This window comes from Solanum pennellii, chromosome 5, assembly GCF_001406875.1.
Source record: "Solanum pennellii chromosome 5, SPENNV200".
Taxonomy (NCBI): Eukaryota; Viridiplantae; Streptophyta; class Magnoliopsida; order Solanales; family Solanaceae; genus Solanum; species Solanum pennellii.
In genome coordinates this window covers 10,568,918-10,582,121 of record NC_028641.1, presented here as the reverse complement: position 1 = coordinate 10,582,121, position 13,204 = coordinate 10,568,918, and the positions used below count along the sequence as shown (strand labels likewise).

At 34.1% G+C, this 13,204-nt stretch overlaps 1 protein-coding gene across 1 annotated transcript in view; it reads right to left on the bottom strand.

The window, feature by feature from the left end:
* LOC107020942 (probable pre-mRNA-splicing factor ATP-dependent RNA helicase DEAH4) overlaps positions 1–9,878 on the bottom strand; it is an 18,865-nt gene extending 8,987 nt beyond the window's left edge. Inside the window, exons 1-11 of the mRNA XM_015221481.2 lie at positions 9,513–9,878; positions 8,115–8,207; positions 7,894–7,998; positions 7,517–7,734; positions 7,299–7,351; positions 7,050–7,166; positions 6,333–6,424; positions 1,466–1,552; positions 748–962; positions 541–633; positions 146–269 (exon numbers count right to left, since the gene is read on the bottom strand). Of these exons, the coding sequence (XP_015076967.1) occupies positions 146–269; positions 541–633; positions 748–962; positions 1,466–1,552; positions 6,333–6,424; positions 7,050–7,166; positions 7,299–7,351; positions 7,517–7,734; positions 7,894–7,998; positions 8,115–8,207; positions 9,513–9,712 (1,397 nt within the window). The 5' untranslated portion in view covers positions 9,713–9,878. The remainder of the gene's footprint in view (positions 1–145; positions 270–540; positions 634–747; positions 963–1,465; positions 1,553–6,332; positions 6,425–7,049; positions 7,167–7,298; positions 7,352–7,516; positions 7,735–7,893; positions 7,999–8,114; positions 8,208–9,512) is intronic.
* Between the last annotated feature and the right edge of the window lie 3,326 nt (positions 9,879–13,204).

Genomic DNA, 13,204 nt, shown 5'->3' with positions numbered 1-13,204 from the left:
ATATATATATGTATATATATATATATATTCAAAGTTACCGGTTTCAAAAAGAAATATCAAGTCAACTTGCACGGAAAACAATGAGATTTATAGACATCATTCTACCACGAATCAGTACATGCATGAATTCTGGACAATTCTATACCTTGGGGCGGGAAGCAATGTGGTCTCAGAAGACAACATGGAAACAACAGTCAATGCTTGGGACAAGCAATCCAACTCATTTGCCTCTAATAAGGTCCTCGAAAGAGAAGGTTCCAGTGGAAGCTCTGGACAAAATTGAAAAGTTAGATCTCCTTAAGTTCTGTTACTGAATGAATCACTTTATAATCTCCAAAATTATGGATTGCAGGAGAACTGTGGTGTACTTGATGAACTCCCTCCATAGTTGTCAAGGGGAGGAAGCCAAATTTAAAGGAAAATTCATGTCTCATCCTTTCCAAGCAAGCTTTGGCTTTTTTTATCATCTGAGGGGGGAGGGTCTGGAATACAGGCGACCTCTAATCTAAAATAGAATATAAATCAATAGAGATGAACTACCAGCCATTTTTCGTCCAAGACTTGTGATTGAACCATTTTCATCAAGTGCATCAACTAAATATAATTGCTTCAAGGCATCCTCCAAAGACTTGACTGCAATAAAAGTAACAAAATAATGAATAATTGAACAGGTGTCTATTTTACAAAAGTAGAGGAGATTTGGAGAATAAGTCCAATTAGAATAAGGTAAGAGAAACTGATGCTTACCGGAAGGAGAGTCAAGAAAATCAAATTTGAGAATATCCATATCGGCAAGATCTAAGGACTTCAAATAAAGTACAGTTCCAGCCAGTGAAGACCTTTGTATTTCAGGAACCGTTGCATCCAAAAAGTCATCATGGTAAACGGTAGAGGGATATAAACGATAACATTTTCCAGGACGTGTTCTTCCAGCACGTCCTGCACGCTGCTTTGCCTGCACCCTGCAGTCATTCATAGGTGGAAAGCTCAAACACATTCTTACTGAAATAGAATAACCTGTACGTTATATCAACATATGTTAAACGGAAAAAAAAGGCATATACTTATACTGAAGAGAAGTTTTCCTTTATTAGTATCAAGAAATATTTGACAGAACAAAAAATGGGACACTAAGCAAAGATTGCATAGTAAGTTTTGTACTTCTCAACTGCCGACCGAACAAAGTAGTCAATAAGGTATCCAAAAACTGTCTGGTGACTAAACTCATACAAGGTAAAGATGGTATTAACTGCAAAATCATCAAAGAAACCCTTTGAATTACAGGACCAACATACTAAGGGGGACAATATTTTCCCCAAAATACCTTTTGATGCTCAAAAAGCTAGATTTTCCAACTGTTACTTCAATTTTACACCTCAAACAACGAGTCCTTTCATAAGCACCCAAAATCAGGTCAACTGAAAGAAAATAAAGAGAAAAAAAAAGGTAAGACATGTTAACTTACTTGCTAATCTGAACAACCTCTAACGAGTACATGCCAGTGGATGGGTTATACTGTCGCTGCTTCACATACCCAGAGTCAATAACATACCTGTCATCAGTTTTTTGCATGAAAAAGCAGTTTAGTGATGTCCAAAAGCAGATAACATGAATTTAATATCCATTACATAGAAAGCATAAATGGAAATGCAATAAAAATCCCACACCTTAGTTCGCAGTTAGTAGGCTACACTATGGGGAAGAAGGGAGGGAAGATAAGTGGAATTTTCGACTAGAGGAAGGATATATTCTCCTTTGTTATGCTTAAAGAAGTACAAGGAAGCAACGCTCCTCTCCCATTGATTTTTAGAAGTGGAAAGCAGAGAATGATTAAGACTTCATTACAATACTCAGTTTGTGACAGTCAAATATAGCAAAACAGACATCACAGGATCTTTTGAATTTAATTATTCCACCATCCCTGTCTAAAAGAAACAAGGACAAATTCAAACAAGCATAAGCACGGCTTTTTTTATATATCTCTTTTACTAGTCCTCCTCCGCTCTCGAATAAAAAAGGGACTTCCCTATCCTTCAAATTTCCACGACTGTTAAATACAACACTTTCTTATCCTAAAACTAAGTTGATTACATGAATAAAATACACTGGCATTCTGATATCAGTAATTTTCAAATGAGTAAAGGAAAGAAGTAATTAAAACTACTGGCTGAGGCCTTCCTTAGAGGGATGACATTCTTGCAGGAGCAGGAAAAGACTTGAGAGATCCACTCAAGTACACTCCTAAGTTGCATCCAAAGGCGTGCCATCAAGGTCAATAGGGTTTAAATGAGAATCATAAGAGATAGGGCTCAAATCCCAATCAGAAGGGAAAAGAAAGTTAGATAATTTCTTCCCTCCAGCTTAAGCCTTGTTGAGCAGAGTTATCGAGTAACTCCTTTGGTGGGAGGAGGAAAGTATATGGTGAAGGTGGAATATTGAGGTCCATGCAAGCTTGCCCAAACACCCTCAATTCATGAGACCCCCCCCCCCTCTTAAAAAAAAAAGACACATACCCAAGTACACATAAAGACAAATGCTAGTAAAGTACATGATGATTTCTTTACAATTACTCTTTCAGCAAGAACCTATTTAATTAGGTCTTAGGCCTAACTCACACCCCAAAAGCTAGCTCAAAGGGAGGAGGATTGCCCAGGCCTTATAAAGAGTTCACCCATCATATTAACCACCTACATGGGACTTCTGTAATTCTTTAACAGAACCTATACTGCAATTGCTGGGGTCTTTGTTTGTTTGGCCTAATTATTTTTATTATTTCCAGGAGAAGATGCTAACTTGAAACGCATATATAATAGCACTTTTGGGAAAGTAAACTTCAATTTTGAAGTGTTTATACTATAAAGATGTTTTGTTTTTTTTTGAAATAGGTAACTTTGTATTCACACAAAAGAGCTCATCAAGGAATTGATGAGGAGGGATTTACAAACCCCCAGGGGGTGCCATCTCAAATCCAAAAAAATTCAAAAATTTACAGTTGGCCTGTAAACTCCACTAAACTATATACTTCCCCCACTAAATCTTGCTTACACCAAAAAAACAAAAGGCTAAGACATCTCATCTTGATCATCTGGGAACTGCTAGTCCTCCCTTCAAAGCACCTTTTGTTCCTTTCTTTCCATAGTGTCCACCAAATGCAAGCAGGAACAATTTTTCCACCAATCTTCCTTTGATCCTCTCTTCTCAATTCCTTGCCATTGTGTTAGTACCTCAAAAGTGGTTTTGGGCATTGTCCAATCAACCTCGAGCATACAAATGAACATGTTCCACAGATCTGTAGCCATCCTACAATGCAAAAATAAATGGCCATTTACTTCAGCGTCTTGTTCACACATATAGCACCTCGAACAGATCTGTATACCTCTTCTTTGTAGCACTTCGTGGGTTAAACAAACTCTTCTAGTTACCAACCAAGTGAAGCAAGCAACTCTTAAAGGGATCTTAATCTTCCATATTAATTTCGAGGGCCAAACTGTTGTCAAAAAATGGTTGATGTTCCTTTCCCAGTAACAGGACTTTACTGTAACAACTCCCCTGCTATGCAATTTCCAAGCTGGTTTGGCGGGCCCTTCATTGATGCCAAGGAACGGGTTCAAGGCCTGAAGCAGGTCTGTTAATCTTTCAACCTCCCAATCATTTAGAGCCCTTCTAAACATAAGGTTCCAGCCTTTAGGGCTCCACATCTGCGCTATCGTGTCATCCAGTTGTAGGCTAATAATGTACAAGTCAGGAAAGAGTATCCTCATTTTCACATCGCCTAACCAGACATTCCAGAAACTGATCTTCAGGCCATTCCCCACTCTGAAGGTCACCTGCGATTGAACTCAGTCCACATTATCCTGATAGTTTTCCATACTGAACACCCAAAGGTACCATTCACATCTTCAGTTATCCAATTGCTCTGCAGGCCATATTTCTCAACTATGAACCTCCTCCATAAAGCTGTATCTTCGCAACAGAATCTCCACAGCCATTTTTGCAGCAAACTAGTGTTCTGAATATTCAAATTCTTAATGCCCAGACCTCCTTGTGCTTTGCTCATTATCACCTCTTTCAATTTGACCAGATTGTATCCTTGCTTCTCTTTGTTCCCTTGCCAGAGGAACACCCTTCTCAACTTGTTGAGTTTCTTTCCAATACTTTTTGGTAGTGGAAAAAGACACAGCATATAAGTTGGAAGGGCATCCAGAACTGATTTTATGAGAGTCATTCTACCTCCCAGAGATAAATATTGACTCTTCCACCTTGTCAGCTTCCTTTCACTTCTTTCCAAGACTTCACTCCATACTTCCAGTTCTTGTTCTTGGCTCCTAATGGCATCCCCAAGTATTTGGTGGGGAGAAAAGCCACTTGGCAGCCTAGGTTGTCGGCTAGGCCTTGCATATTATTGACTTGATTAACTGGGAACATGCAACTCTTCTGCCAGTTCACATGTAGACCTGAAATGGCTTCAAATATGGTTAGTATTGCCCTCAGATGCCTAATTTGTGACACTTCTGCGCCACAGAACACAAGAGAATCATCTGCATAGAGTAGGTGTGTGATCTCCATGTTATTAGCTCTGTTAGCATATGCACCAAAACCTTTTATCCACCCCAATTCATTAGCCTTTCTAACCATGTAGTTGAGTCCCTCCATTGCTAGAAGGAATAAGATTGGGGACATGGGATCTCCTTGTCTCAATCCCCTTTGTGATTGAAAGAAACCTTCTGGACTCCCATTTATAATGATCGAAAACTTCACTGTTGACACACAAAACTTGATCCAATTCACCCATTTCCTCCCAAACCCCATGTCACTTAGAACTTTAAATAGGTAGTTCCAGTTTACATGGTCGTATGCCTTCTCTATGTCCAATTTGCATAGGATACCTGGTATCTTTTGCTTTACCCTTGAGTCCACCAACTCATTAGCCAATAAAGAAGCATCCATTATCTGTCTATCCTTCAAGAAAGCCATTTGATGTTCGTTAATCAGTCTTCCCATAACAGTTTTCATTCTTTCCGTGATCAACTTAGCGATAATTTTGTAAACTCCACCAATCAAACTTATTGGCCTAAAATCCTTGAGTTCCTCTGCTCCATACTTCTAAGGGATTAATGCCACAAAAGTGGCATTCAAGGATCTTTCAAACACTTCATTCTGATAGAAGTTATGAATTGTTTGCATCACATCATCCTTTATGATCTCCCAGCACTCCTTGAAGAAACACATAGTAAAGTCATCTGGGCCGGGGGTTTTGTCCCCATCACACAATTTGAGAATGTATACCACTTCCTCTTCTGAGAATGGTCTCTGCATCCAGTCTTGCACCTCTTGACTTATTCTGGGGCAATTCATCATCACAAAAGGTGGCCTCCAGCTTTCTGATTAGTTATGTAGGAATTAGTTATTAATGTATTAGTTATGTAGGAATTAGTTATTCATCTATTAGTTATTCCAACTTCAATCCTACATAAAATTATACATAGATTCCCTCACAACTTAAATATGTATTAGTAAAAAGTTTCTAAATTGTCAACCAAACGTCGTATTAATTTTATATGAATAACTTATTTTCCATTTACCTATCAAACGTTGTACAAGTTATACGGAAATTAATACATGGATACCTTGTTTGTTCTCCATCTACCAAATGACCCCTAATATAAATTATTTTAGCTGGAAATATCCAATTTACAAGGTCTAGCACTCCAAGTGCTAGCATTACTCGCCTCCCCAAATTTTTAACAGGCAAACATATTCATACTCAAGACAGAAAGTCAAAACACCGGGGTGGGGTAACTAAAATCCCATTGATTTCACCCATTAATCTTCATTGGTTCTCTAGATAGCCATTAGTTACCAATGAACTGTGCAGGCAGCATTTGTCCATAGATTCCAAATATTTCTCACTTTTTTTGGAATTTATAGAGTTGGAGTTGAAGATGGAGTTCCGTTGGTTGTACCCTTTGCAAAGAATATTTGGAGTAACACTTAAATACAACTTCAAAAGTGAAAATGAGAAAGAAAATAGGTTATAAGTTGTTTTTCAAATTTGAAGTACAATTTTAAAATTTGGAATTTTCATGGTCAGAAACTGATTTTCAAATAAAGTGAAAAATCACTCTGGAAAAATGAATAATTTTATGACCAGAGGGGTCCTGAGTCTCTTTTTAACCGTCAAATATTGCATGATCAATCATTGCAAATCCTATCTGAAAAATAGAAACTCGAGCATTCTAAGCGTCACAAAAAGATAAGAAACAATCAGTCAGAAATATGTCAACACTTGAATACCCTCCAACAATATGCATAACGGTGTCAAATCTACTTACACAACACCGTCAACAGTCAAGGAAGTTTCAGCAATATTTGTAGAAACAATAAACCGCCGACAATTTGGAGGTGGAGGACTGAAAACACGCACCTGTCCATCAACAGAAAATAGCAAAAGGAGAAATGTTCAATACATAGTTGTGATGAGAGAAAGAAAGCAAAATACTGACAAATGCATATAGAATTAACAAGAGCAATAATAATGCAGCTACCGAAATTCAGCTTGGTAAACCACTTTTGGCAGAAGAAAAAGGAGGAGAAGAACACTGATCTGAAGTTTTATCAAGAAGATGATCAATCAAATACATTATATGTTCTCTAAGCAAGTTCAACTCAACCACATATTGCACTTATGTTGTGTAGCCGCTATATAAACTATGCCACGATAACTATGAAAACCAAATTATTTATCATATATTTCAACAAAAACAACTTATTTGCTTTCAACTGGTGATCAAATGGAGTGACTCAATCACAACTAAAAATGAAACAAACATGAAAACATTCCAGCACAGACAGCTGCCACTATCCATTCTGGAAGCCAGCTAGGACTATGATACACTAGTTCACCTTCAGTAAAATACTAAGTTAAAATAACGAAATTTCTTGGGCACTCAGAAGGGTCAAGTCAAACACAACAGTAGATCATCTGAACTAACCAGATCAAGAAAATTCAGGCTGTCAGGGCAAGGAGTTTAAGAAGAACAACAACTTGCCTGCATCTCAGGTGGTAAGGATCCATGAAGAGGAAGGATTAGGGCATCCATACAAGAACCTTCTTCTAAACTTTGAACTCTCTCCTCCAACTTCAGTACCAACTTCTCTATGTCATCCTAAATAAGATTCTCAATTTCACTTTCCAGGAAATAGTAAATCTTCAACCATTTACTTTTTAGTGGAAGATACAGAAGGACAGCACTATACAGAAAAAGTATCAGACAGGAAATACACCTATAAAAACTCACCTGCCCTGTCATAAATATTAAAATGTCCCCTTCTGGCTCCCGTACGTGAATATCTATGCACCCAAATGAATTATCAGACCAAATTCAGAAAGGCAAGAAATTTTACACAGAAAAGGGGACGTAAACATTTCAGATTTAAGCAAGAACAAGAAAGAAACGAAAGAACAAAATCAAAATAAAATTTTATAAAACAACCGAAGATGTCATAGTTTTCATACCAATAGCTTTTTTTAAAGAAGCTTCGACATAGCTTTTAGGAGGCTCTGAGATGTGTACTATTTCCACGGGAAATAACTCTCCTGGTACAGTAAGGACGGGGCAGTCAGAGAAGAACCTAGATACCTTTCCACCATCAAGAGTTGCTGATGTGATCAAGACTTTCAAGTTTGAGTGACGCCATTTGATTAATCTTTTCATTAGACCTAGCAATATATCCCTGTGATTTTTTCATAAGGAAAAATTCATCAACAAAGATGGGCAACAACATCTAAACATAAATAATAGAAGAAAGACAACAACAATATAACAGTTGGATATATCTCTAAGATGTCAAAATGAGATTAAAACATAGAAGGGCATGGAAAGTGGATCTAACGTGTTCAAACTCCTCTCATGAGCTTCATCCAATATGATGACGGAATACTGATTCAGCTCCGGATTAAAAAGACTCTCACGAAGGAGCACTCCATCCGTAAGATACCTGCAATTTGAATAATCTTCCAATTAAATGTCTGAAAAGCAACCGAGGAACAAAATCCATAGGAAGTGTCAATGGTAGTAATAGGTATTAATGATAATTCAGAACCACAAAAGTACTTGATACGGGTTTTTTCCGAAGTTCTATCTTCAAATCTTATGGCATAACCGACTTCCTCTCCAATTCGAACATTTTGCTCCTGTGCAACTCGTCTGTCCATGAAAAGTTGAAGGAATATATCAAAGAATGGGCTGGAAAAAAAATTTAAAATTCGAAGTATGAAGCAAAATAGGAGAACACCTAAATGTTGGTCTGACTACAGCACAAAGCAAATATATAAAACAGATGTTGAATAGCCCTTTTTCAAGCTTCTATTACATATCAACAAGAGAGGATTCTGGTCAGGCTAATGTGCCAGTTTCCTTGACTGGTTTTGCAAATACTACGAAAAATTGTACTTATACTACTAAGAAATTTTCCTCATTTACCCTTGCCCCAATTAAGAATACTCAGACAACAACACTTCTGAAGTCATGTAAAGGGTCTCAAACTTTCCTCATCTAATGGAAAGAAAGTCTCCAGTCTACTAATACATACTAAACACTAGCTATCATAATCCTCAATAACTCTCTTGTTCAGAGGAGCCAAAAATCTCAGATTAGCTTAATTTTTACTATTATATGACCCTGTTTCCCCTTCTCCCATCTCCATTGAAATGTCCTCTGGTTAGCCATTTCCTTCAGCAAATGATAACCTAGTCAGTCTCATCATTCTGAGATTCGTCACCCAATTCATCTTATCCCCCGCATAAAGACAAGCCAAACAATGTCACATCCCATTCCATAAAAGAGAAATAAATTAATGAAATTCTTGATCAATAATTTGGAAATCAACTGTTGAATCCAAGCATGTACTAGTGAATAATGCAGTCTTACTTTCAGGAAATTATGAAGCACAATGAGTTCAAAAAAATCCAGCCAAGTTCAGGGAGTTCACTTCCAAGAGGTCCAAGTTGATGACAATAATTCTAAACAGAAGTTTGGTAACATTAAAGTGATATTTAAGTATATAATGATATGAAATTACATTACGGACATAGAAATATACAGGTTATAGCTCATCTTTGGACTAACTAACAGGTGCTTGTAACTTGCTCTTTTTTTTTCTTGGACGACAGTGGTGTTAGGGCAAGCTATAACTAGCTCCGTTAACTACTCTAACTAACCCTAAGAGATCATATAGCTTCCACAACCTTCCAAACTGTACAAACTACTTCGGCAACTTTGAACTGAGTTTTGCATAGATATGCATAAGCAAAAAGGGAAAAAAACTAATATTTCTGGTTATATAGGTGAACGAACCCTCGGTTGATTCACTTCTTGACTCAAAGTTCAATGTCCCGCACGCATACAATGAAAATTTTGAACTCAAACAAATAAATGGATAAATGAACGGCAATTGGTATAGCTGTGAGATATGATTGAGCAGAAAAAAAGTAGTATAATGTGGAGGATTACCTAGAAACAGAAACAGCAGCAACACGGCGAGGCTGAGTAACAGCGATGATTCCAGATTTAGCATAGCCCCTTCGGTAAAGTATTCGTGGAAGTTGTGTACTTTTACCAGAACCAGTCTCACCAATAACAACTACTACTGGGTTTTCCTTCACTGTTTCTACGATTTTCTCCTCAAATCGTACTATAGGTAAATCCCCCATTGATTGATTCAAACCCTTGTTTACACTTCACACCACTTCCCAAACTACAACTTTGTTGAAGGTTGTTAGTTGCTACTACTGTTCTTTTTATTTTATTTTTTTTCATGCTAAATCTATTCTTCAACTATTTGAAATGGATTATTTGATTTGGAAGTATCATTTTCGTTTTACTATTTGAATCACATGTATCTTTTTATTTAACCGAATGAGATGTGACATCCAATGTTGTATTTATAATCACACTAGTTTCTGAGAAGGTGATTTGCACGTTTGTTCCTTATTATTATTATTATTAAATTTTTATATATTAAAAAGTTAACTAATTAAAAAGATGCTTAAATTAATAATAGTAATTAAACTATTTATCTTTTATTCGCTAAAAAATAATAAATATAATATGAAAAACATTAAATAGATTATATATCTAATTATTTTTTTGTTTATCCTTCTCTCATTCTCTTTTCTTCTCATGTTGAATAGTTCAATTTCCTTCCTATGATAATATCAATCTTAGTAAATTGGTTCTTAAAAAACACATTAAAAATTTAATTCTCAAAGTGTTTTTACATAAATAATGGAGAATGACTCTTCACACTGAACTTTTCATTTAAAAAAATTATGTGTATGAGAAAGAATTAACATTCAATAATTAGGCAGAAGAATATCACATTAAAATAAAATAATATCTCTTAGGCAAAAGTAGACATTCTAGTTTGGAAAATAATTACTACTTAACTATTTATGGGTCCAGCTCCAATCAATAATCTATAGATGGGAGTTTGACAATATTTCAGCTATAGTTAAAATTTTACATCAACAATAAATAGCTTATTATCACAGTAGATAGACTTTTGATGCATAAAATTTATAATACTAAAAGATTTTGTCAATGTAGTACATATGCAAACTTATGGTAAAAACACTTGGTATATTACGAAACACACTTGAAGCCATTACCATGATTAATATGTCAATTATTTTTATCATTATATCACATATACGTCTTCTTTTTAACCTTAAAAAGTACTGTACACATGATTTATGAAGAGAAAAGAATAATACTCCTTTTTTCATAACATTACTCTTTGAATAATTAATATAAATTGAGCAATATAAACTTTTCAAAATTACTTATTCTAGATATATGATCAATTTGAGGAATGAATGTTCCAACAAACAAATAATAGACTAATAAGATCAATAAATTATATATATAAACGAAAAGTTTAAATAAAAATACAACTCCAAAATCACATATATACTATATAGAGTATGATCCATTCTTTATCTCCAATTAGGTGGGCCATTTTATTTTAGGATATGGATACATATATATATATATATATATATATATGATTTTTCATTTAGTCATTGTTCTCACTACTCGTAAATAATAATTTCAAAAATATATTTATACTAAAGTAGAACACTCTATCGAGAGCCAAATAAACATGTCAAATGAACTGATTAATCTTTCATAAATATGAATTTCATCAGTAATTAAGATACATAGTAGAACATGAATTGTATATTACTATTTCTTCATGTTGGATACAAAATATTCTAATAAAAAAAAACAAAATCATAAGAAAGTACATCAACATATATAAAAAGGAAATATATAATACTTAGGACGGACAAAAAGGAGCGGATAAAAACAAAAAATAATTACTGCACATACAAAATGATTTGCGAAGTTCATTTTTGCATGATAATCTCTCATCCTCCTCTTGTCATTTACATGAAGATCATGCTAGGTAATTTATAGAAGTAGCTATGATGACCTTTGAGTAGATAATTAATTTGCATTAAATTAGTCCAATGGTTTTAGTCGATATCAAATTTGTTTAATGGAAAAACTTTTCAAATAATCCTGATTTTTACAATAGAGTAATTAATTATTAATGTGAATTTGATTCATGCGCCAATCTAAATGAGTTATTTATTAAATATTTAATTATATTTTATAATATTTGTTTAATTATTTTAATATAAGGGTAAAATGGTAATTCAACTTTGAGCTTTGAATCTTCCCACTTATAATATAATATGATGATAGACCTCCGGATGCGCACCCACTCAACCATTAGAAGACCCAACATTTCTAATAATCCTAACTTCATTCATTTCTCTCATTTTTATCCATTTTTCATAAATAGACTTTTAAAAGCATTTTAAAAAAATTAATCAAATACATATTGTTTATCAAAATCATTTTTCAAATGAATTTGCCAAATTATATATTGTTCTTTAAAAAAACATTTTTCTAAAAAGCTATATTTCAAAAAAAAAAAAACTTATAAATATAAGCAATTTTTAGTAGCCAAAGAAAGATCAATAATCTCTCCAAGTGTGAAATACTTGTTTAGTAATGTAAGAAAATAAGTGTCCGTTTGGATTGACTCATTTTACGTGTTTTTATGCCAAAATGACTTTTAAGCAGATTTAAAGTGTTTGGATGAAGTTAAAAAGTGCTAAAAGCACTTATTTTAAAGCCAAAATAATTATTAAAAAGATTTAAAGTGTATGAATGAAGTTAAGAAGTGTTTATAAACTCTTAGTTTAAAGCCAAAATAACAAAAATAAGTCAGAAGTCAGAAGTTAGAAACCGTAACATATGACTTTTGACTTATAAGTCATAAGTCAAAAGTCAATCCAAACAGGCTCTAAGAAATTGATTGAGAATAGTTTTACTAAAAAAATCTCCTCTAACTAGGACTGGCGTAGTTCGGTTCAAATCAAAAAATACTGACCAAACTATTTATTTTTTTAAAAATTTTGTTTTGATTGGTTTCAGTTTTGAATTTTAAAATTTCAGTTATTTGGTTTGATTTTTAATTTTTAAATTATATTTTTCGACTAAATGAAAAATCAATTTTTTTAATACATTATAATTTTATCAATTTTATATACTAGGCCACCAGCGCATCACAACCATAGTCCAAATTTATATACCCAACCTCACATCAATACATGTTCATTTGACTATTTTGTCTTTGAGTAGAGTTTATACTTGCCCTGAGGGTAAACTTATAATCTTTAAACTTTTATTTTCTATTTGATTAGATGATGAACAAGTCTGAAAGTAAGGCACTTACATTGAAAAACATGTTTGATATGATAAAATATTCACTCGCAATGCTATTGAAAAAAAATAATAGGAAACCCATGTTTTCAAATCGAAAACTCAACCTAGATAGACCAAATTAAAATTATAAAGATCGAACTAAATCAACTTTATTTAAGTTCAATTTCGATTAAAATCACCAAATCAAAAATTGAAAATTCAAACCCAACAGATCGAATGTCCAGCAATATATGTAAGTAAAACTCAAGAACAAGCATGTTTGAAAACGCTTTATACTATTACCCAAAAAAAAACCAATTTATGCATCACACGTGGCTCATATAATGTTTAAAAAAATAAATAAATACTATTAATGAAAAAAGGAAAAATATACCCTAAATTATTGTGAATGGTATCTAACTATA